The 25,909-nt window shown below is 48.7% G+C and overlaps 1 protein-coding gene across 2 annotated transcripts in view; it reads left to right on the top strand.

Moving 5' to 3' along the window:
* LOC120447031 overlaps window positions 1-25,909 on the top strand; it is a 46,518-nt gene that overhangs the window by 10,522 nt on the left and 10,087 nt on the right. Inside the window, exons 1-2 of one of the 2 annotated variants that reach the window (XM_039628369.2) lie at window positions 2,327-4,618; window positions 15,149-15,892. In XM_039628369.2, the coding sequence (XP_039484303.1) occupies window positions 3,317-4,618; window positions 15,149-15,892 (2,046 nt within the window). In that variant the 5' untranslated portion in view covers window positions 2,327-3,316. Of the gene's footprint in view, window positions 1-2,326; window positions 4,619-15,148; window positions 15,893-25,909 lie in introns of those variants that run through there. The other variant, XM_039628370.2, reaches the window with a different exon arrangement.

Genomic DNA, 25,909 nt, shown 5'->3' with positions numbered 1-25,909 from the left:
ATTTAGGCCAAGTGAGACAAAGACAAAACGCCATAACGAAATGCGCACACAAAAGCCAGAGACCGAAAAGTAAAAGTGAAGACGCTTGGGGGGGCCAGGACGAGGGGCAGGACGAGGGACAGGACGAAATAGATGAGTCGAGTCAAGTGGGGGGCAGTGACTCTCTCTCTGCATATCCTTCTCCTGCTCCGCTGGTGTGATTAAGTGCCCTGCAGCAAGTAATTCTTCTTACTTCAACTCGAACTGGCCCCAAAAATGGGTTTTCGAAACGGCTGTTACTTAACAGCGCCCTAACAGCCCTGTTAGCTGGACAACTGGATGGGTCCTGGAAATCGCCGAAGAGCGACGGCGCACGAGAGAGCGCACGGGAGAGCGCACCGCTCTCCTTTGTCAGCTGCTGAGCCCTCGGGCGTGAGTTCGTCCGTGGATTCGGGTAGCTTCGGCTGCGACTCGGGTCGTTGTGGACCGCTCGCACATTCCAGTCGAGCGCCATCTGCAATGTGGCACAGTCAGTGCCGTTTGGGGCCATCAGCAGGAAGCAGGATTGTACGGTATTTGTCCTGCGACGTCGCGTCCACAAAAAACACACAAAGTCCTAGCCAGTAAAAACAGCAGCCATTGGCCAACGGCAGGCAGCCTCAGCTCTTCAGTGAATCAATCGGTATTCGGGTCCTTGGCGAAACTAACGAAATCAAACGAAACTAACGAAATTAAACGAATCTAACCCAAATTTGTGGCTCGAATCGCAGTCAAATCGTAATCTTAGCCGAAAAAGGCAAAGAATCGAGCAGGAAAATCTGCCAAGCATAACTCTCGAGTTTTGCTGCCTACCACGCCCCCCGCCTTGGGCCGTGGGCCGTGGGTCCCCGCCCACACAAGCGACACAACACGGCCGTTGATGCTGCGCTCTACGGGAAATAAGAAGAGGAAGAAATAGAGTCCCCTTACCCCCCCTCCTCCACCACCGTGTATATAGTACATATTTACCTATTTACATAGGTAAAGCGCATAGGTAACCCCGAGTATTTGACACTCGAGAAAGTGTTCCCCAAGTGCTTTCGAACTCGTTAATTCGCCAAAGAAAACGGACGGTTGCCCCCAGCTTTTGCTGTTATATAATGCAAAAATGAATGTCCCCGCAATTCGGGGAGTTTTTCGCTTTCGCTCGTCCCTGAAGTGCCGCTGCCGTTCGATTGGCAGTGGCTAGGAAAAACAAAAAACCAACCCAAAACCCAGAAGCGAAAAACCCAAAAAAAAACCCGATAACCCAAAACCCGCTGAGGAGTGTTCCAAAGTTTTTCGTGCTACGTTCCGGGCTTATATAAGCGGCTGTTGTACTGAAACGAAAGGATCCACAGCCAGCACACGCACCATCGAAAAAAAGAGAAAATCCTTATACATATACAGCCAGCCAGCCACGAGTGTGCGTGCGTGCGAGTGTGTGCGTCTGTGTGTGTGTGCGCAGTGTCAACGCAGCAAATAAAACAAAAGTGAAAGTTAACACACAAAGAGCGAAGGAAGAAAGCCTCCGCAAAGAAAGCAAAGAGGACAGTCGAGGATTTAAATGAAACGCGGAAAATGCTGATTTTTGATTTGTTCACAGTCCTTTGTGGTACACACGTTCACGAGGGTTATTGAAAGGACATGAATGTGATTTGGGACTTTTTGTTCGTTTTCCCAAATATGCCTCGACTTCCACTTCTTGGACTCTTGGACTCTTGGCTCTAACACCAATACCAGCGCAGGGAAAAGGCCAGAGAGCCACACACGCATAGGCTTACCACCAATACAGCGAGAGGGGCGACTTCTTTTGGTCCTTCTGGCCCTGCTCTGCTTCCCCCCTTCCGCCTTCTGCTTCCTCGCCATCTCCTTGTTCTTGTTCCTACCCAACTTCTTCTTCTTGGCTGAAATCCGAGAAAAGTGGTATGCGAAGTGCTTGCCTGGCCGCCCCAAGTAACTGCTCACACGCACACAGGCTTACTCGCGCCCTCGCTGCCTCGCAGCACTAAAGAGGCGAGAGAGCGAGCGCACGTAAGTGAGTCTGTGTGTGCGTGTGGGTGGGTGGCGAGAGAGCCACGGCTTACACCCACTCGCGCTCCTTTTGGATGGATCCCTGCGTTCGCTGTTTTTGTGTTTGCAGCGAAGCCAACAAAAACAACCAGCGGCTGAGCGGCTGAGAGAAAGCTGAAAGCAGAAGCAGAGCAGCGAATTATATAAATTTCTTTGCATGCCCGTGTGCAAGTGTGCCAGTGTGTGTGTGTGTGTTAGATATACGGGACTTCCACGACCGTTTTTTCGGCTTTTTTCCTTCTTTGTGTGGTGTTTGCGTTCGCGTTCGCTCGGTTTTACCGTTCGAAAACTTCGGGAAAACTAAGCGCTAGTGAAAATGAAAATATGCAAGGCAATATCAATAAATCACAACAAAAATGAGCTAAAAGTTATTAGTCCAAAAGCCTGGCATCGCGAAAAAGTTCCCGAATCATATTCATATCCATTAGCATTACCGTAATGAATTTCGAGAGAGCAAATAGCGCAAATAGAGCGCATTGGGAAACCGAGAGCGTGAGCGCACAAAACGTTTTCGAACATTAGCCCCCATTTTTTTGTGACTGAAAACACACACATTAATATCGGAAAAATGCCCCTAACAGTGCCTAACCAGCGATTCTTTGTCTTTGTGCAGATTTCTTAATTAATTAATAATAATGTGAGCAACCCAAGCCCAAATAATAATACAAATCAAAGAGCGAAAACCCAATTCAACGAAGCAAACGAATTTCAAAATGTCCAATTCCGATTCCAATTCCAATTGCAATTCGAATTCCAAGGTTATTGTGCAACACCAGCAGCCACCACCAGCAGCCACCAACAACAATAATCTACGTTAAATGAAATAATCAAATTAATACTATTATGCGAGTAACGAAGAAGTAAAACGCTAAGCGCAGTGTGTTCGAAACCCAAGAATCGCGCTCCTCTACGCAGGTGACTTGGTGATTTGCATGCTAGCCAGTGATCAGCTGGAAGGGAACTGGGAACCTGGCTGCTGCGGATTCATGCCGCTGGATGTGGACGCAGGGCAGCAACTGAAGCTGGAGCGGCTCTGGCGGGAACAGAGGGATAAGAGGGAACAGAGGGATCAGACGGATCTGACGGATCGAGAGAGAGCCGATCGCCATCCAAGAATACCGCTCCGCAGCCCACACTACTGATGATGATGGGGCCATGAGCCCATCATTATTCGCATTGAATTGGAGTCGCAAGCGCGTCTCAAGCGGGCCTGCACCATGCTAGCACCGCCGAACCCGAGGTCAATATGCGGCCAGGACCCGGGCTGGTCGTGATGGCGCTTGCGTTTATTTCGGGGGCTCGGCGTGGCAGCAGCAGCAGCATCAGCTCAGCAACAGCAACACCAACAGCGGCAGCAACATCTGCAGCGGCAGCAGCGGCGGCGGCGGCAGCAGAAACATCCGCAGCATCAACATCCGCAGCAGCAGCAGCAGCAGCAGCAAACACAGCAGGCGGCCGTAAAAGGGGCAGAAGTGGCGGCGGAGTCGGAGGCGGAGGAGTTGCAACCACGTTACCGTCCACTGGCGAGTCGTCGTCATCGTCATTCGTTCGCAGCTCTGGCTCATACCTGCTGCCCATCTTCCTGCCCCACCATCTCGACTTCGCGCTCCAGTTCCACCCACAACTGCCGCCGCGGGAGTACAGCAAGGACCAGGCCCACTCCGAGTCCTGGGCGTCCTCGAGGATTGCGGACAGGCTTCAGCAGCGGCGACGACGACGCGAGAGCAGCAGCAGCCGGGATATAGCAGGTAGGGCAGGCGGAACAGGCGGTACAGGCGGTAAAGGCGGATCGGGAGCGGACCCAGGAGGTCTGGGAGTCACTGCCGGTCACAGCACCGAGTCAAGCGAGGCCAACAACCCGGAGGACGACGGCCAGGAGGATCGCGGCCTGACAGTGCAGTTCCCCTCGTCGCAGGCCTACGACGAGGACCAGGACATCTTTGCCCTGGTGGCCGAGGACGACCTGCTGTCCGAGGAGTCCTTCGATCGCCTGATCAAGCTCAACGAAGACGCCGACGAGGAGGACTACAATCTGCAGCAGCAGCAGCAGCTGCAGCAGCACTTGCCGCAACACAAGCAGCAGCAACAGCAACCCGGAGCGGAAACGGAAATAGACACAGAGCCAGAGAGCGAGACGGAAACGGAGACGGAGACGGAGACAGAGACAGAAGCGGAAGCGGAGAGAGAGACCGAACAGCAGCAGCAGGACGAGAGCCGACTGATTGATGAAGGTGTCCTGCAGCACAGCGACCACAGCAACAGCCACTCGAAGGAGTTCGCCATCAGCTACGATAACAACAATAACAAACGGGAGGCCAGCGGCCACATCCTTGATGCCCAGACGGCGCAGTTGATCGGCCACAAGGATAACACCGCGCCCGCCTCGGCCAGCACCGAGTCGGCAGGAGCCAGCAGCATCACCACATCCTTGCCAGCGCCCGTGGATCTGAAGAAGTCCATACTCGGGACTGCGACTTCGCTAACACGCCTTAATCCTTGGATATCAGCCTGTGATCTGGCACAGCCGGGCACAGGAACCGACTTGCAGGTGAGTTTGCCGGCTTATCGCCATTCCTTGTCCTTGTCCTCGGACCTCAATTCATCAATCCATCGGACTGACCGCCTTGGGGCTGGGATCTGTGTAGTCATCATCAGGGATTTCTGTGTCCCTGTTTCTCTTGCTCCCATTAAGAACTTAGTATTCACTTCGAGAAAAATTCGGTTCTTTTGCTGCCTTAGATTTCTAGAATATGGAATTTATATGGTCTGGGATATTATGGTAAACCATACATAAGTCCTTGCTCGATTACTTAACTAAGTTACGAGTTACTACGATATTTTCCCAAGTGCATGGCTGTCAGGCAATCGACAACAGAGCTCGGCTTAAGTGCACACTAGTGCAGACACAAGGAACACGCACAAAGCCCATTCGAATGCATATACAAATTGTGTGCATTTCGAGGACTCTCAAGCGATTCGACTGGCAGTGGTCCTTGGACAGTGGGACTTGGCCATATTGAAAGCAGCCGTCAATTATTGGCCAAGTCGATAGTTGGTTGCCTACTTCTGAGCGCAAAACCAGGAGATTACTAGAATGAATGCCTTTAAGGTCGCAGGCAGTTCGGTAAACTGCAGCTTAAGTTTCCGCTAGAGGGGAAAACTGGCCACAAGGCATTTCCACATTATTAGAGCCGCTATAGAGGCAGCTACTTTCGGTTTGTTGGCTTGCCACTCAAACTCGCAAACTGCCAAAGGAAAGTGATTTTTCGACGCTATATAGCCGAGTGTTCGCTGTGACAATTGTGCGCCAAATCTTCGACCACTTCAAGAGCCACGGCAGCTTCATCATGGCCGGAATCGTCATCATCGTCCTTTCCTCGCCAAAGTCATCAGCGGTAGTGCCTGCGACTGGCGAAACGTGCTGCAAATCAACGAGAATGCCCGGGTAATTGAGCCTGCCGAGGGAGAGGGAGGTGGAGGGAAGGACGAGGCACTAGCAAACAGTTTCCAATTGATTTCCTTTTTTTGCGGCTGGCTCGGTTTTGGTTGCGTGCCAAAAAAAGCCCGGACAACCAACCACTCACCTACGGAGGCCCAACTGCGGCAGCTGCCCACCCAATTGGGCTGCCAAGTGTAATTGAGATCCAGATATATTTATTAATGCATTCCACTCCTAATGCAAATTTAATTGAATCGAATAGGCTCCTGCCTTTCTCGCCTTTTTCGCCTGGGTTCCCTGTGTTCCGCCACAACTACGTTGGAACTCGACTGACAGACAATTAGCTGCAACAATTAGCTGCAACCCAGTTCCAAATGGCGATTGCTTAAGCCAGAGCCACACTATTGATTTTCCCATCATTGGCTGCTTATTTAATTTCGACTGTCTGTCAGTCGGCCAGCCGGCAATTAAGCAATTAAAATTATCAATCCGCTTTCAAGACCTAAATGGTGTGTCTAAAAAAATAATTAGGCCTTTCACAGCCAGTCCGATTTATATGTTTATGTCGTTCAGGCTAACTGCTGCTTCATGGAATCTCTGGAAAGTAGGTCAGTTCAAGAAGGACGAAATCAGAAATAGTCCTTTAACAAGGATAGTTTGTCTTTGTTGCACTTTTGATTGGAGCGGTATATGTTTGTGGGATTCGATTCTGTAGTATGATTCAGACTAATGCGAAATTGGATAATAATAAATGGCTTAATTTGAAGAGTTTCTCTGAATTTCCACCCGTGTTTGGGATGAAAATGAATGCTGCTTGCCGATGGGTTGTTGATCTTGTTTTCAAGACCTAAGTTACAATAATGTGTTAGGACCAAATAATCAATTGCCCTGTCAGCTTTTCTTTTACTTTGCACAGCTTTAGGGCAGCTTAGAGCGTATAAAACCCCCTCATCGAGTGGCAGCACAAAGAACTGTCTAAACTTTCCATTAAGCCGTGTCCAAAAGGACGAACCGCCTGCATCCGAGCTGCAAATTAGCCAGAGGTTCTCCAGTCGCCTGGTTCATAGTGGATTAATCTCTCCTCTTGGCCCTTTTCACTCTGCCACTTTCTGTCATTCTCTTTTGGTGGCACTTTTTGCGACGAGTGCACAGTTTATGATGGCGGAATTCGCAGGATTCGGCGGCCTGTTGATAAGTTGATGCCCCAATGGGTTGCGAGCCAGGCTCCTCTGGCTGTGTGGAGTGTAGGGCAAGGATTTTAGGATGCAGGGTGGATGCTGTCACCCAAGTGGCTCTTGAAACTTAATACGTGGGAGTGAAAGAATCGAAGAATGAAAGAATGGAGGCATCGAGTTGCGCTGCTCATCGCAGACCAGCCATTTTCAAAGGACTCCATATTCCCGGTCGCTCTTGAGCTCGTTCTGTTTTGCCACAGGACACAACACAAACACTCCAATCGGGCGTAGCAACTTCATTGGATTCATTAAACTTTCGCCTGTGACTCTGTGCAGACAGCGCATTGAATTGAATTTGCTGTTGAAACCCCTCAAATTCAATTAAAAATCCTTAAGCTTTGTGCGGACTTAATTCACAATTTCCATGCAGCTTTGCTGGGGGTCGCTTGGCAAACTTATGGTGGGTTCAACTTTAGCAGAGCCGAGCGAGTGTTTATTTGTGTCAAGGATGTGAACAAAATCAATTATTTTGTAAGCAGTTGCCGCCGCTGTTGTTGCTGCTGCTGTTGCTGCTGCTGCTGCTGCAGTGGCTGTTGCAGGTTGCTCCTTCTGGTTACATCATTCCACTTTCCACTGCGGAGGAGCCGAGCTATCCAGCTACCCACTGCTACCCATTCAGGCCATCGGGAAATCGGAACTCAGCCAGACACAAACAACCGAAAACTGTCATAAATTTTCCGCCAGCAGGCAAACGATGCCAGTTCTGTGGAACATCGCCAGCTCAATGCCCAGATGTCTATATGCATCAATTGTGGTAATTTCCCATTGCTGTTTGCCATCCTGCAGCCCGGAGTTTAATTCCCATGATTTCTGCTCTTGGTCTCGCCACTTCAATCGAATGAAAAGATTGCAATTGATTACAGGAAATGCCATATGCAAATTATTTCGCCTCGTGCAGTTTCATTAAACTGAAAGCCGGCGAAAACAATGTTGAAGTGGGATATGCTGAATACATATTGTGCGAGGGGCTTACTTTTGTTTATGACTGTCTATTTGGCTAACAAATTATGAATGCACGTGATTGATGAACAGTCAATAGGTTGAAAAATGCTTTTAGTTAATTGAAAGTTTTGGCAGCAAATGCTTCTATAGAGTCTTTCACTTCAAAGTTACCCATCGACTTGATTGCGAGTGCCACTGAAACCAATCAAAAATTGGCCATTGACAGAGCAAAATAGTGAATGAGAACCCCTTTGTGATCCGACTTGAGGTCTGGGCCAAATGTCTGCACATTAGCAGCTCGACACAGACAAAGTTTAATTAGTTGGCTCCAGATTAGCTGCCCCAAGATGCCGGCATTGGTGGCAGTGGTGGCACCTTCGTGCTGGAATCGCTTGAAACGCTAATTGCCAGCAATTTGCATTTCGAGCTTGTCAAACGGGGCCAGAAGTTTCCCAGCTCGGCGATTCGTGTGCATTGATTGGCTCATTAGGGGAGGTTGGAGGTCAGGAGCAGAAGGAGGAGCAGAAGGAGGAGGTGCAGGATCAGGAGCAGGACGTGCTGCTCGGATGCAATGTCCAGGCTGCTAAATACACAAAACAATTACATTAGCCCGGCGTGGAAATGGGAAACGGGAGCCACATCCAGCGCATCCGGCTAATGCAATTATGCCCAGCGCCTGGGCCCCGAGCACGTAGATTGCCAAGGGACTGGGACTGGGACTGGAACTGGGAGCTCACTAAGTGGAGCACTGGTGCAGTTTTCCACACCCAGCTGCTGAATGCACCCATTTCCCCATTTCCCGATTTCCCCATTCCGTTTGCTTTGGGTTTTCATTTGTGCCGGCGCAGGGCGTAAATTATTCAATGAGCATTGTTTCAGCAAAAGTTGCAAAATGAATTTCTACTCAAGAATTTCATTACGAGTTCGAAAACAAGCGAGTGCGCTGGAGCAGGGAGCAGGATGCAGGGAGCAGGATGCAGTGAGCAGGACGTAGGGAGCAGGGAACAGGACATTTCCACAATGACTCCTTTGTTCCCTCTTTTCCCCTCGCTTCGTTTCTCCACTTTTTCACCGCTTGTTCGCAGCTGTCCACATGTTTACATCTCATTTCATTAAATTCATTCAACTCATTGTTCCCATTAGAAGGGACGCATCCAGCCACACCCACACCCACACCCACACATGTGAAATGCCGGTAAATGTTTGACAAATTAATGTTGATAAAATTGTGTGGCATAACGACAGGCGCCTGATCCTGCGGCTCGCGTGTGTGTGCGTGTGTGTGCGTGTGTGTGTGTGCGTGTCAGTGTTAGGCAAACAAATATGTGATGTGACAGACAGACAGGTGCGTCGCCTTTTTCGCCTGGGCCAACAGCTCTGCTCCTTCTCATCCTTACTCTCTCTCCAGTGTCCTTTCCTTTCCTCTTCTCACTCTGTGTGTGTGTGAGTGTGAGCGGCTTTCCTTTTGGGCGCGGTTTTTCCACGAATTTTCGGGGCATTTGTTTGCCCGTTAATGGGGTCTCGTGGCCGTATAGATTGATATATGCATAAATAATGAGCGATAAGTACGGGCGCTGTTTAAATATGACTAAAACGATATGACGCCCCCGCCGGCGAGCTCTTCAACTTGATGGATCGCTCCGGTTAATGGCACTGAAACATAATTCCCGCATTTGCCCAGGTCCTAATCTGAAAGTTTAGCAAAGTAAAGCAAAATAATTGGTGGGTAAACCGGGATTTGTTTGGTCAAACGAAAATGGCTACTAAAAATATAGCTGTGGAAAGTTGAATCCGGAATGCAGGCCATTTGAATGCAAATATTAACAAATTAGCTTTGCTCCTGCAAGAACCTCTTTTTGTCAAAAGCAAACAAATACCAGTTGATTGAATAAACGACGCTGCCAAAAAAGGATTTGTGGCAAGCGGGAATAATTTATGAGCCAAATGTGTCAGAACTAGCAAATATTTGATGATTGAGTGAGTGGGTGCAAAATGTATGAAATTTGCGGCAGAACAAGCACATTTAATTGCTTGCCAAATCAAATATAAATGCCACAGATTCTCGGTGCGGCACTCGCACTCCATAAAACAGTCCATCCCCCCATTTCGGCCACTTTAGTTGCGTGCAGGAGCCATTTGTCTCATTGGAGTGTCCCTCTGGGAGTCCTCGCTGAATAATGCACGAACTGTAATTGTCCTGAACGACCTGACAGCACTCTCGCCTTGGATCCTGGAGAACTGGAGACCAGGAGTCCTGAAGTCCTGCTTTTCTGGTTTTTCTTAAGCACGACAAGCGATTGCCGCCTTGCTCGCTCCGATTTCCCCGATTTGCGCCAGTGAAAACGCTCCGGTGCCTCTGGTTTTTGCCTGCCAATTGCACATCGAAAATTGTTGCATAATTGCGGAGCAGACTGCTGCTGCTGAGCTGCTGGATTACACTTGTTATGCAAAGCAATGCAGCTGGCAAATGCGTGCAGCTCTGCACTTCTGCAGTTCGACAAAGTGCAAAACAATGCCACATGGCTGCGACTGGGCGTGGGGCGTGGGACGAGGCGTGGGGCGTGGCCGGGTCATGTTTATGATTTTGACAACGAAACGGCAGCGAGTCCTGGTGACACCTCTACCGCTTACCACCCACTTAGCATCAACCACCCATCGCCCATCAAGGTGAGCCGGCGAGGGGCGGGCACTGGGAGCTGGCCCGGCCATGTGACAAACAATTTGCCTACGCCCAACCTACTGCCACTGCCACACTGCAACACCGCCTCTCGCATCCTCGCATCCTCGCATCCTTGCATCCTTGCATCCACTTGCCAAAGCCTGTCCCTTGCGGCTTTCAGCCACGTCAACGCGGCCATGTGACTGTGCCAGTTTGTATCTGTGTGTGCTCGGGGTGTTAGCCATCTCCTGCCTCAGCCTGCACTAGTGTGTGTGTGTGTGTGTCGCCTGTCACTTTTTACGCTGCTGCACAACACATCCCCATTCCCATTCCCATCCAGATCCACACCCATAGAAACCCCAGCACTGACGAGCTGCATAAATATCTAAGCGAGAATACGCTCTCAAACGAATATCTGATACCTCTGTGGGGATGTGTAGACACAAGTGCTGGAAACACGATACTGCACACTATACTGTGCGCAAAGGCGATTTTTGAATAATATTCAATTTGGAAGGCAATAAGGATTGGGTATCCAAGTACACACAAATATTCAAAGAACAAACAAAAGAGCTAAGCCTGGATTGTATATCTGACATACTTTGCTTCTAGCTACGCATTAGATTCATTTTAAATGTAATCAGATTATTTGAAATGCAAACAATTTTGAATTGAGTGAGTTAAAACGAGTTTACCGGACATGAGTTATACCATTAAATGTAGACTTAAGTAAGGATCACAAAGAAACTCCAAACATGCAGTAGTGGCTTGAACTTGGCCCGGGTGCACAAGCATATTGCCTCAAGCTCGGGGAAATTGTGCATTCGAGAGCCAGGCTCGAGCACTCGTAACATCCTTTTCCAGGAAGGGTATCGCTCACCCACACATTTGCATGCATGCATTTGAAAATTTGAGTGCTGCCTGCGACATGTTCTTCTGCTGTTGTTGTCGTTTCCATTGCCGCTGCATTTTTTCTCCGCCTGCATTGTTGACAGGCGTTAAAATTTGACACACACACACACATGCAGACTACCGACTAACACAGAAGCAGCGTGTCCCTATCAGGACGTGTGTGTGTGCTAGGACATTGTTTGAATTGCCCGTCGAGGTTAAGCTGTAACATTTAAAGTGTTGTCGGTTCCGTTTGCCGTTTGCCATTGTGGCTGCATGTTGCATGTTGCATGTTGGTGCTGGTGTTTAGCTCAAGTGCACTTCGGGTGCTTCCCTTCTGGCCCCAGAAGTTGACATTCCTGCTGCCGAGGATCCGCTCTGGCGGATTTAAATTGCCCCCGGCACTCGGCAAAAGTTCTGAATAATATTGCGCTTGCACAACTAATCAAGGCATTAATTTCTCGGGGCATTTGGGGGTTAACCGGGTGCCCAGTGCCATGTCACACATCCATCAGAGATTGCTGCCAGTCATGGTGTCATGGTGTCATAGGTCAAGTGGCCGGAGAGCTCCTCCTTGGACCTCCTCTCCCGCTCCGCTCCGCTCCTCTTCGCCCGCCCTGCAACTGACATCATTGTGTGGGCCGAGTCCATTTTCATTGTCTAAGCATTTAGGACCTCGGCTTATTAGACATTGTGGCCCGCCTCTCTGGACCTCGCAACCTCACAACCTCACAGCCTCACAGCCTGCACAAAGGATCGCAGCCACAAAGGACATCTCCGGCTATCTGCACAGGGCTCAAATGTGTAGTTGTAGGCGTGTGCCATTAGCCATAATGCATACTCCATTATGCCGGCATTGTTTGAGTTTTTGCGACCCCTACCCCCCCGTTCTCCTTTCTTTTGGCGTGTGCAATGTGCCAGAGGATGAGGGGTGGAGGGCAGGGAAAGGTGGATGCACGGAAAGAAAGTGTACACTACCAGCCAGATTTTATATATCTACTAGACCAGCTGGTTTAGCTTGAGAAAGAAAGCCTAAGATCCTGGAAATCACTTTTAAAGGTGCCTGAAAACAAGGCTAGTTTTCATCTTATCAGGTCCCTGATTACCACAATGGCAACTCGAAAGTGATAGTACCACGCAACATGTTTTTGCCACATAAGCCCAGAGACCAAAGCCATTTGGTTGTCAGTCAGATTCAGATTCAGATTCAGTTTCGGTCTCGGTTTCGGATTCAGTTTCAGTTACAGGTCCACAGCCAAGTTAATGACAACTTGCATAAGAACACTTTGCCCCGCCGCAGAGACAGCTGGCGAGTGTCCTGCACACATGAATGTTTCAGCCTCTCGCCAGGAGTCCTTGGCCACTGGAATTCCTGTTGCAAAGCCTCCCATCCTCCTGGCCAGAGTATGAATATTTCATGTCGAACTCACTGCCGCCCGACTGCATCCAATATGCTCTATATGCTCCCTATGCAGGCCAAAACGGTAAGACAATAATGGCCACTGGACTCTAACACTTTCGAGCCTGCAAACGTTGAGGAATGTCAGCCGAAGTTTGTGTTGTGCTGTGGGAGGGCTTACAAAATTCATGGAAATAGATACACCAAATAAAGATGGGCACTCTTCGCCTTCACGGAATATGCATAGATTAAATATTAATCGGTTTTAGTGCTTATTATGATGTTGGCAATCGTGCAGAAATTGCAAAGTTTTCAAAGTTGATCTGCTGCGAGTGGAGTGGAGTGGAGTGGGGTGGAGTGGAGTAGAGTGGGGTCTGGCAGGACTTTCCGGACATCCGCCCCCGGGCAGGAAGTGTAATTTCTTACTTTGCCTGCTGCGAATTGAAGAATTTATCTTTATTTTTTACCCAGCACCTCCCCTTCGCTCCTCCCAGCCGCATTGTTGTGCATTGGGCCGCAGCTGGTCTGCCATTAAATCAACAATGGCCGCCCGTACACGTGCTCGTCCTTCTCCACGAGTGTGTGCTAGTGTGTGTGTCCTGTATACATATCTGTGTATGTGAGTGTGCTTTGCTGTATTAGTTTCCCTTTTGTATGATTTTTCATTTGAGTTAAGACCCTCGTGCACCCCTTCCAGCCCCTCGAGCCCCTCGAGCCCCTCAAGCCCCGCGGCCTGGGCATATTTGTGCGTATTGCAAGTGAAATTCTCTGCTGCTTATTGTTATTGCCCCGGGAACATGGAAAACGATTGAGCGGGCGTACGGTGCGGTGGCGAAGTGGGTGGAAAGCTGGTGGAAAGCGGGTGGAAAGCGGATGGAAAGCGGGAGGAAAATCGGGGGGAGAAGGGCGCACAGGACATTCGGAAGACAGGGCTCGGCGAACAGGACACGCAGCAATTGAGAGTTGTTGATTGTTGCATATTACTCACTGCCCAAAAGTTCAAAGGGTCATCGCTGCTGCCAAGTTGATTCCGCTCCTGACTCTGAATTTGTTCTCAGCTCGGCAACAGAAAAAAAAGGGAATTTCCTGTGCATACTCTAGAGAATAATGCCCGTATTGTTCGAGCAGCGTGCAGTCGGATTACTCGGACTTAAATTGATGTTTAAAATTTTCCAAAGGAGCTTACATCGAGCGAAATGTTTGACATTTTCAATTGGATAAGTTCGGTGTTTAACAGGATATTAACACGGACGCTGCATTGCACACACTATACGTGTGCATCTCTGCAGTTATAATCGCCATGAACTAGAGCCCAAGTTGAAGCCTGAATGGCTCTACTCACACCAAACACGAATCACCTCAGATTGGATAATATCCTGCACATTTAAGGCACCTCTGATAGACGAGCAGTTTGGGTTTGGGTTGGGTGCCAGCAATCGGGACACAGTTTTTCCTGCCGGGCTCATAAATATTCATGCTTTAACCGGAAAACGATTAAGTCGCAAAAGGTTTTAAGCTTCCGCTGCAGCTCCAAGTCCGTGGAGCTCCTGCTGCAGCAGCTCCTGGCACTGGTACTCCAATATTGATAGTAAATTCCTTTGCAATTCTCCAGTTCCTTACCGCCCACTTACCACCCATTTCCCACCCACTTCACGCCCACTTGCCACCCACTTTCCGCCTCTCCTGTGTTGTTGCTGCAGCCGCTGCCTTGAGTTTTATGCAAGCATGTGGAAAATTCCAACGAAGTGCGGTCATTTTAATAACAAAAACATCAGCTCTTTATGCACTCAATGCTCCTGTTTTTTTTTGTTTTTTGTTTTGTTTTTCGCTGTTCGCAGCTTTGGCTTCTATTTACTTGCTTTTTTGCGTTTTATGACTTTCGCTGTTGTTGTTGGCCGAGCAAACTTTTCCAATATACCAGTGTGCTTTTTGTTTTTCCTGCTGCATGCAGTAGTTGCTCCCCGTTGCCTTTCCCCAGTTTTCCCCAGTGTGTGTAGCTGTGTGTAGCTGTGTGTAGCTGTGTGTAGCTGGGTGTAGCTGTGTGTGTGGGTGGTTTGTGTGGCTATCGCAGTCGGTTGGTTTAATTTTAAAATCACACAAGACAGTTAATTGATGCAGGGAGGAGTGGTGTTAGGAGCAGAGTGTTTCAATAAATATGAACTGCATTTCACATTCGTTTATATGGCTAGGAATACTTGGGACTTGGAGAAGTGCATCAATTCAAACTATTGTTATAGAAGCTGTCCACAGAAAACAGAGCAGAACTAAAAGATTAAATGCCATATTAAATTGAGACAGCGAATCTCTAGTTAAGTGTATTCCTCAATTGTCGGTCTTAAATCTTGGTTAAGAGCTCCTAAGAACATCGTATTCCAGATTCGGGTTTTATTGTTCTGCAGTTTATAACCCCTTTATGACTTGCGTTATCACACGGCAATGTCCAGCATTCATATCATTTCGAGTATCTATAATATCCTTGCTAATATCTATGAGTGTTCTCGGTCTTCCTGCAGGGTCAGTGCTCGGCTGGTACACTGCCCATGGCCTGGGTCGATGAGGGACCCGGGCCCCCAACCTGCCCGCGATCCTGCGCCGAGCAGCAGCAACAGAAGCCAGTGGCCTCCAAGGCCAAGCGGAGTGCCACCAGTAACAATAAAGTCAAGTATTTCGTAAACTATAAGACAACCCAGATGCGTTTGCGCCGCGCTGGGGACCACGCGATGGACGCCACCGACAGCCATTCCCCGCTGGCCAGCGAGCGGCCTCCGAGCACCACCGACGACCAGGACGTGGACGCGGACGTGGACGTGTCCTCCACCACTACTGAGGAGGCGGAGCCGGAGCCCACGCTGTCCTACAGCCATCTGCATGCCCAGGAGCCGGTCCTCGCCCACCAGCAGGATCCGCGGGAGCGGGAGCAGGAGCAGCAGGAGCAACAACAGTGCCTTGAATATCTGGGCGATTCCGCCGAGTCGAGTCCGCAGCACCTGTGCGGCCTCCAGTCACCTGGTCACCTGCTGGAGCGGCTGAAGGTCCTGCGGCTGCGCAACTGCTGCGAGAGGAGCGTCTTCAGCTCCCTGCACACGCTGGCCCTCAATGCCAGCCTCACCGATCGGCAGGAGTGCGTCCGCGTGCTCAGCGACCTGCTGGACGTCGATGGACTGGCCAACAGGATCACCTGCGAGCTGGCCGAGATCCTCTTCCGCTTCGACTGCCGGCAGGTCTACTCGCTGATCAACCAGTGCGACGACTGCAAGGTGAGTTTAGTTTTCACATCCCTCCCCCCGAAATATCCTTGGCCCTTAACCCATCTAATCCCCTCCTCGCCCCACTCCCGCCTTCCAACCCCGTTAACCCAATTAAGCCCAAAACCTCATTCGCTTTCCACTTTGGCCCAGGCCGAAACTCTTCCGCACCGCGTGACATTTTTAGCTGCTCATTAATTATTAAAGTTGCGCTGCGAAAAAAGGGAAAAACTGAAAACAAAACCAAATCCAAAAGGCCCTAAGAGCGGAATCTACACTGGGAGAAATCAGACTTAGCTAGTATCTAAAAACAACTTATTTTAACTGCCGAAAACGAAACTTAAGTTATAGGTAGTGATTGAGACTTTGGCCGGGTTTTCAATGACAACAATTACTAGACTAGCAGATAAGATTGTAAGGTTTCTTTCAGTGTGCGACCAAGGGTCAGAGTTAAGCTTTCAGGGCATCTAGGTTTATCAATTTATCAAGGGTTCTTCGTTTCACTCTCACAGTAAGCAGCTCCCTAGGCAAAGCAGATGTCAGAAATAGTAAGCTTTACTCCGCCAAGAACAAAGCCTTTTTGCATTTTAAATTTCCTGCCCCGCCCCTTGGCCATTTGGCCGTTTGGGCGTTTTTCATTCTCTCAGTGCAGAGCTCATGCTGCTTTTGGCCCATAAGCGAGCCAGGACTCTTGTCCAAGGATTCATATTTCAGACTCGTAATTACGGGGCAGGATGACGGAGCAGGAGGAGGAGCAGGATGAGGAGCGACGCAGAGTCCACGTTGCGGTTAATTTGTGGCACTTAAGCGCGGCTGCAGTTGTCCGCTACATGGGAACACCAGATTTCGAGATTTCGAGATTTCGAGATTTCGGCATTTCGGTGCATATCTGATGTCTGTTCCATATAATTGGTAATTATTCGTCGAGTGTCGGCCAGAGATTCCTTTCCTTAACCTGAAAACCTGAAATGGCTGAAGGGGCGAAGGAAAAGCTGGCTGAAACAATGACTACGCTAATGAGGGTCTCTGTGTGCAAAGGAAAACCTTTTGAATACTGCAAAATCTCCGAGAGAGAGAGGCAGTGAAAAAAGTGGAAAACGAAAAAAACGAAGAAAAAAAAACAGAAATGTGAATTGCGCTGATTAACAAAACTTGAGGCAAATGCTAAGCAGACGGCAACAAAACAACAACAACGCGGGCCAAAAATACACAAGATGTGAGTGGGAGTGGACTGTGAGGGGGGTGGCGATGGGGGTGGATATGATGATAAGGGAGAGGAGAGGGCAGGGTAGGCGAGGCGAGGGGTGGTGCAGGTGCTAGGGGCAGACATATGTACACACACAAATTTAAATTTAAATTACGCATACGCCTGGTGGCACACATTTAATGCGCTGTGCAGCCGCAGAGGCAACAACAACAAGGGCTTTAAACTAACCGAAGGATAGGGATTGCAGGAGTGGCGAAAGGGTGGCGGAGAAAGGAGAGTGGAGAGCGGAGAAAGGAGAACGGAGAAAAGAGAATCAGAGCAGAGAGTCGCCAGCAGCAGCAGCAGCTTTAGCACAATTCTAGTTCGAAAAGTGGAAGTCAGTCAGCGCTGGTGAGAGCGGGTGAGAGATTTCCAGGGCCTCTTCCGCTCTCTTGCGGTGTCAGCAGCACACGCTCTCTGGGAGAACCCTCTTTCTTTCTCCCTCTCGCAGCCTCTTTGGCTTTTGGGACTCTGCAAACTTTTTCGCAGTTTATATAAGTTTCAACAGGCCAATGTTTTTTTTAGGAAAATTCAAAAATCCATCAATTAACAGCATTTGTATGCAACTTTTTCCAGAGATTAGTGTTATTAAGGTGTTTTTGGGATTTATAATATTTTACGAGCTCCGTTTTTAAATGGTCATAGTGGGGCAATGGGACCGACAGGAGCCATTCGAATGTTCGACTGCGCGCGCTGCTCCTGTCCATCGCTCTCCCATTCCTGGTGGCCATTCAGCAGAGGTTTCTTCGCCTTTCCAAGTGCCAGATTCCAGCACAAAACACGTTTTTGCACATGGCCCGAGTGGCGTAGAGTTTGGACCTAGCCAACCTAACCCCGCTAGTATCGGAATTGGTATCGCTATCACTCGGCTGCGCTATCATCCATGGTCCAGTAAACCGATTTCAGATTTCAGTACTCCAAACTACACCAAGTGCATATTTACTTATGATTTCTTCCGCACCTTTCCCCACCACAGCTCCTCTAATTAGTCGCAAAGGCTTGACATTGCGGCCAACCGCAAAGGGAAAATCCATTTTCCGGAACCCTTCGCTCCGTTGCTTCAAGGCAACATTTTGTGTCCTTATTTGCGGTTTGCGAAACATTTTTGCCCCTTTCGCATCATTGCGGCGATTCGATAATTTCCTCATATTTGTGGAGCAGACTAATAGATTTTTAGGGCAGCCATTTGAGGGAAATTATCTTAACAACCAGGATATAGGATATAAGCTTATTCATCAGTTTGTAGAAATAGCCAGTTATGTAATATTTACTCTGCTTAATAGCAAGACTGGACACACCGAAATCAGCACCCTAAGCCAACTCGCAAAGAAACAACAAATATTGCCACTCTGCTCAGAGCCCAATTAGTTTTCCACCGAATGAATGACAAATAGATGATGCATATTCATAAGATAGCTTTATTATGCACAAAGCCACAATAAAGCATTGACCTCCAGAGGCAGCAAAGTGAAACTTTAAACTCCACCGGAGAGCAATAAGGCCAAAGTTCAAGTTTCTGCCTGATTCCAAGTGATTTAATCAATTGCGTAGATTGCTTAGGTGTGTGGGCTTTGTGTGTATTACCCAAATTGGCTTGGCCAAAATCCTTTATCTGTGTTTGCTGTCATCAAAGTTGGCTGCCGTGTGGCCGTAATCTAATTCCATCGATGATTTCGATTTAATGTGGGGGACTTTCGTTTCCTTATTTTCCCCACTCGATTTTGTTTCATATACTTTGTGGCAGTGTGTAAATTTGCATTTTACATATAGACACATATCACATAACCTTACGTCATATAAGAACCGAGGGAGGGGGAGGGGGGCGGTATTGGTTCTATAAGAAGCCTGTGACGGCGAAAGAAAATTGTCAAAAGCGGAAGTAGCGTAATTTCATAAATGATTGATTACAAACACTTTACACGCATTCTCACTTATGTGCGCCAATCGCACACAGCCACCCACACACACACATACACGTCCACATGTCCTGCCGAAGGATAACGCCCTCCCTCCCCTCTTTTCCCTCCCTCTCTCTCTCTCTCTTGGCCATATTTGCTTAGGTGTTTGGGCCATAAACGATTTGTTGCTGTTGTCGCCTGGCGACAGCTGACAACGCTGAGCTGTATTACACTATAGCCGCGTTTTGTTAGGTCCGCTTTGCACTTCTTTATCCTCCCACCGCCGTATACCCCATGTCCTTTACACCTCCCCCCTCCCCCCACCAGTCACTTTGCGGCTGGACACATGTGTGCGTCGACAGTCAGTGGAAAAACTTTCTGTGTTCCAATAATCTTTTCCCCCCTGCGCCCCCTCCGGCAGCCGAGGCATTTGTTTCCACCTTTTTTTGCATTGGCATTTGGCTTGGCATTCTCCTCCGGTTATCCTGGCTGTCCTCGTCCTGGGCGCCTCCTTCCCAGCTTGCCACTTTGTGCAATCTAGCAATTTATCGAGTTTTGCGTGGGCGCCGCATCTTCCAGATTATAATCCTGCCGAGGGTGTATGTGGCAGTGGAAGTGGAGCAGCTGGCCCAGGACTCCAGATTGATAGATTTCACTTTGCGGTGCACGGTGGATTAAGGAGAAAGTTGATTTCGCCGAGATTCCCCAGCAGGATGCTAAAAATATCCTGCCACGAAGTAGAAGGAAAAGATCGCTTTTCCCATAGTAACTTCAACTCCTCAATCGAAAGAACTTCCAGTACGAACGAGATATAGTATAGTTTCAAATTATATCCCGGAAAAGGGCTACAATCGATACCGGAATGTATGGGTTGCTTCGCATTTGGGTCGCATTTCCCACATCGACGCAGCAGCGCCACATGAAATGTAAAAGTTTTCCCCTGATTAGCCCTGGATGCCCCTTTGAAAACAGGAGCAACTTTCGCTTTTGGCCCTCAGAAGTAATGCGAATACGCCATGTAGGCCCGGTACTGGGAAAGTTTCAGTTGAAGGGCCTCTTCGGCAAATAAATGGCGCAATGCAGCGGAAAATTGGCCAATTGGAGCCAACAGAAGCGGCAGAAGCGGCCGAAGGAGCGCTAATGTGGCCAAGATGTTGGAAGGGGGAAGTGGGCCTCAGGCAGCAGCAAACGATTAATCAATAAAACGAAGTCTGATGAGCAGGACACAGACGGGCCGCAGGACCGCAGGACAGACAAAGGGTGGCTGGGTGAGTGGCAAGGGCAGCAGCTGCTCCTTGTGCTCTGCTCCTCTGGGTCCTTGGGTTGTGGAGCCCCCCGCGAATCCTCTCCAGCTCCGGTTGAGCTGCTCCCACGTTGACTGACAAGTCTTTGTGCAAACAGACGCACAATCCCACTCACAAACACACTCGCAAATAGGGCCAACACACACACACACACACACACACACATACAGAGCAACCAGCTCGTTGCTGACACAATATGAAAAATGTTTTTTTTCCCTCTTCCAGGGGCGGTGGCTTTTGGGGCGGGGCATGTTCGTAATCCACAATCGACAAAGATAAATCGCTTTTAGTGTGCTCCAAAGCATTTATTTAAATTTACGCTCGCTCTCTGTTTCTTGTTCTGTCTCGCACGCACTGTCTGTCACCTCGCTCTTTCTTGTCAGCTACACCGGGAGAAAAGTGTCCCTTCAAGTTAATTTTTGTAGGGGTATGATGAGGTGTTGCTGGATTCTTTGCAAGCTAGTTCAGGGATATCGCAGTTCGTTGTTATTGCCCGAAGGATTAGAAGCCTTCTTTTTCCATTGTTATTGATTGACAAGTTTTTTTCGCCGTGGAGCCGGGAAAAGCTGAACATCGAACCCGAAATCGAAATCGAGAACGAAAACGAAAACGAGACTAGAACTGAGGCCAACAAAGGCCAATGAATTATTTGCGGTTTTCGCTGCACGCTGACGTCATAGATACGCGGCTACGACAACTTAAGCTACCCAGCAATACACTCCACTCGGCGCCCACTTGCAGGACCTCAGCTCAGTTAGGGATTCAGGACTCAGGACTCCGGATGTCCCGCTCCCCGGGCGACTGGTGGCAGGCATTAGCGTCATTCATACTTTGGGGCCAGCTCCTTCTTCTTGGCGCTCAGCATGTGAGCCGCCTCCCAAACTTATGCCCCACCCCCTTTCTGTATGCATGTGTGTGTGTGAGTGTGTGCTGGATGCTAGTGTGTGTGAGTCCTGGGCGAGGGTGTTTAACTGCCTGTAATGAGCTGCCAATGACTCAGCCTCGGTCGCAGCTTAATGAGCAAATTAGTCGGCTAGAATTGTTTTGTGTCCTGTGACTCTGTCTGTCTGAAATGGATTCGTATACTTATAACTTATAAGCTGATTAAACAATACCCACCGCCCAATCCATCCCTGCTCAAATATTGTGGTAAGCTGATGTGTGACATCACTAAAAAGATATTAGGTAAATGGTGAAATACTTTAGTTTTGGTCTTCTTATAGTTCATTGTTCATTGTTTATTATGCACTTTTTAAAGTCCTTGCAATTGGTGCAGCGGTGTAAATAGTTTCCACCAAACATTCGCAATCGGCATTGTGACCCACATCGCGCTGTTTATTTACATATGTGCGCCTTATTGGGTCGGACATGGTTCGATGGGTATTTCCGCGTCTTATTTTTAATTAAAGTTTCAATTCATATTTGCCGTCAGTTAAGCGGCTTTCGAGGAATTGCGCATGCTGCATATCTGAAATATGGAACATGGCCTGCCCGCCTCACTCACTGACTGACTTCTTCTGTCTTCTTGGCCCATTGACATGGCTGCATATTTCTCGGGCAAATGTTGCAGACGTGGCTCACCCAGTCACCCAGCCATCCAGTCACCCAATCACCCAGTCACCCAATCACCCTTGTCCCCATCCTCACACTTGTGCTGCGAAATCGACTGACTTCGCCCAACACATTGAGCTCGGCTGGTGCATTATTTACTTGTGTGTGCCACTGGCATCCAGATCCATTGTATTTGAATTGTCAAATCAGTGGCAGCCGAAGGGCGCTGAAATGGGAGGGGCACAATGGCCAACGATGGGAAGTGCGCAGACAAACAGGCGGGGCTCCCATTCCCCATCCCCCATCCCCCATCTACCATTCCCCATCCTTGGGGCTCTATCAGCGCCCTCAACGGCTGACTGACTCGACCGGACGGAAGCTGCAAAACAAACTAAGCATTGCATTTACGGCTAAATAGAGCGGGCTGAAAGAGCAGCTGCGCTGAAAGGTTAAGGCAGATGCACTGCAAGGACGACGCCTGTAGTTCCACATCGATTTAAAATACTTACTCAGCTTGAAAACATGTCGATCTCATGATATGGGCACCAGGCCATGGTATTCCCGGAGTAGGAGCTACTACTACTTCCCAGCTTAAGGCTAATAAGTTTTAATGGCGCTTATCCAGTGACTTCTATGTTTTGTAATCCATTTTTGACTCACTCCTCATGCGATGAATGCAATCCTCTGCTAATGAGTTTCCCAAAGAATCCGTCTTCTGGCCACATCCGATCTAATTAAGTGCTAGCTAATGTGTTTGTCCGTACTTCGGTTGGCCAACTGGACTGGCTCCAAATGCTAATTAGATGGAAATAGTCCCTTCGTCATGCGAGTCCCTTGAAATGAGTACATTATCTGTTTGAATATACTAATGTTTATGGATGTATGCTGCGCCAGAAATGACGGCTACATAAATTCCAACACTTGTCGGCCAACATATCCGTCATAAACATTTCACATCAGCCGCAGCGTAAATTTCACTTAAATATGCAAATTTCTATTCCCCACAAAGAGAGGGGGAAGGGGGGAAAGGGGTTTTTGGGGCTGACGTTTCAACTGTTTGTCGCGTTTGACAAAAAATGATTCGAAAAGCGAGTGGGCGCCGTACTCAAAGCAAACACGTTAATTGAAAAATTTACCCACATACCGCATCTGCTATGAAAATGTATGTACGAGTTTGCTGGAATGTTTACAATGGCGAATGTTGTTGGCCAGTTATGACAGGCAATTAAATTTCGACTAGGGCAGCATTTTGTTGCCCAATTAGCCGAGTGGAGGAGTGGAGGAGCACTCCGGGTTGACAACAGCAACCAGCCACCAGAAACCAGGAACCAGCAACCAGCTACGGACAATTATGGAGAGGCGGCAAATGACTGCGGACAGCTCACCAGATACAGATACAGATGAAACTGAATCTGAATCTGAATCTGAATCTGAGGCCGAGCAAATGTGCCAAAAAATGCTCATGATAATTTGGACGGACACCCTTTTAAACACTCATCCGCCCCGTTGTCCCCATTGGCAGCGTTAAAGCGCCAGCAGCTCTGGCATTTTGTTATGGGATTTTGCGGTTTTAAGTTTAGTATTTGTCGGATGCAGCACGTAGCGGTTGGGGAAATGGGTTGGGGATGCACTACGGGTAGGGGTAGGGGTAGTGGTAGGGGTAGGGGTAGGGGGATAGTAAGAGCACCCGAGCTTTATGCGCTGCACTCAGTAGGTAACACGTGACCGTGTGGCAAACAAAACAAACGAAGCAATGAACCAGGCACCGAAAGCGAAACTGAAACAGAAACAGAAACACAAACCAGTGGCACACAAGAAAGTGCTGACGAAGGGCTGCTTCGTGGCTCGGGGCAAGGGGAATGTATCTGAAGGGGTACATAATGGCCCTTGCCAGGCGTTTGTTCGCTGGTTGCGAGCTGCAAAAACCGCTCCGCAAGAAAGCGGACAGGCCACACTTGCACTTACAACCACACTCACACTGGCACGCACACTCGCGAATGGATGGAAAATAAAAGTTTATCCTTGGACCAACAGCAAAGGCATTACTTAAGCGCAGTGCACACTGTGTGTTCTGCTTCTGGTTCTGCTTCTGCTTATTGCCATAGCCAATGCGACAACACGTGCCGCACTTGCCCGTGTCGAGCTCCACAGTTTCCCCATTCCTCAGTTGCCCCGGATCCACACAGCTCCACAGTTGGTCAAGTGCGTTGGCGTGAGCGAGGAGCCACTGTGGCCAGGCCACTTTGAGCTGGCTAACAAAATAAGCAGGCGCACACACAGCCACTCGGCCCGAATAGTTCAGCGGGTCTTCGCTGCATTCACCGCACTCACAGCATTGTAATCGTGGTCGAACGCGATGTCCTGCAAGGCTAGGTCTTAGTTGAAACTTATCCCAAACCGTTTATTATAATACATTTCAAAGGAATATATCACTGCTTGTCATTTATGGCGTTGGTTATACAGCGATCATATTCTTGTAGCCACATGAGCTGGCAATTACACACGAAACTGGCATACATTTGCTTCGAATGGTTATTGTTTCTACTTGACATAATTGAAGTATTTACTCTGCACAAGCAATAACCAGATAAATTTCGAATTTGCATATAATGGCTGCAGAAATCATGGTGATGGTTATTTATGGAGTGAATTTTAATAAACGTGTTTTAAATTTCGCACACATACAAAAGTGTAGCACGCTTATGGGGGCCCGCGATTCGCACAAAGGCACACACACAAAGGCACACACACGCACACGCACCGTTTCGTGAGCCATTATGCAAATTGGCAACCACATGATGGCCGTGGCATCGGAGTGGGCCCGAACCGAATGGCCCGAAAGCTGAAAGTCGAAAGCCGAAAGAGTCGAGAGTTACTACTCATAAATCTACTGCAATGGTACAAATCAAATCATAACTTATTTGCATACATACGAGCCTCATGTTCGTATGTGCGAAGGTTCCCAATCTGCAACTTCATACATACGCACTGTGCTATGTGTGTGTGCTATGTGCTATGTGTTGTATGGTGTATGGTGTTGTATGTGCTGTATGTGCTGTATGTGCGCCATATCAATTACATTACATAGTCCTGGCCCGGCAGTTGTGTGCTGCGCAAATCTTTGCCGAATTCAGTCACGTTTCCATAACACACTGACCAGGACTTCACCACCAGGACCACACCAGCCAGGACCTCACCAGTCCGCCCACATGAAAGTGTATTAAATTCGAGCTGAAGTTGGGACTTGGAAATGGGGGCTTGGCCCCTCTGGGGCGGCGGGGGCAGGAGTGCGCTTAGAAAGCCATAAAATATTTATGTCTCAGCCAGTTTGCGAATGAATTTGAAGGCCAATGCAGGAGCATAAACGCTGATACACCCAACCAAACCAACAGAGCTGGCCAATCGAATGGCGGTGGCGGATTGAATGGGGGGCGAGTGGTGGGGATCGATAACGCAAACAATATGCAAGGGCAAACAAAGTTGTTTTGCTGGCCATCGTAAAGTGGTCCCTTCATTCAATAGTTTTGTTTAGCTTTGTCGACTCGCAAAAATAATAGAACTTGATTTTTTACACTTTTCAACTTTAATCCTTAATCGATAAACAAATAAGCTGGCTGCTCAGCCGAACTGAGCCGATTTGGCCTAATAAAAAGTGGTATAATTTTCGCGTGTTGTTCGGGTTGCGCCCTGCGGCTTATTTATATGTGTATTATATTTTTTATTGCCAGGCGCCTGGCCTGGGCAATGCTTGCGTTATTTCTCTGGTTCAACGGCTTATGAAATTATGATAGTAAAACCCGACTACCCGACTACCAACTCCCTACCACGGCAATGGCAATAGCAATGGCCATGGCAGTGGCAATTCCAATGGCGGCCATTTGAAAACTCGTAAATCAACCCACACGCAACGTCTGCTCCGTTTGGCAAATACAAAAAGGACTCCCTGGCCGTCTTGCGCTTTCAAAAAGACGAACGGACGGGAATTCAATTATTTGCCATATGAAACGGTCATTGACTGACTGATGGTCAG

The sequence above is a fragment of the Drosophila santomea genome, chromosome 2R, assembly GCF_016746245.2.
Source record: "Drosophila santomea strain STO CAGO 1482 chromosome 2R, Prin_Dsan_1.1, whole genome shotgun sequence".
Classification (NCBI taxonomy): domain Eukaryota; kingdom Metazoa; phylum Arthropoda; class Insecta; order Diptera; family Drosophilidae; genus Drosophila; species Drosophila santomea.
Note: the sequence above shows the minus strand (reverse complement) of the source record. Positions and strands in the feature narration are given on the sequence as shown.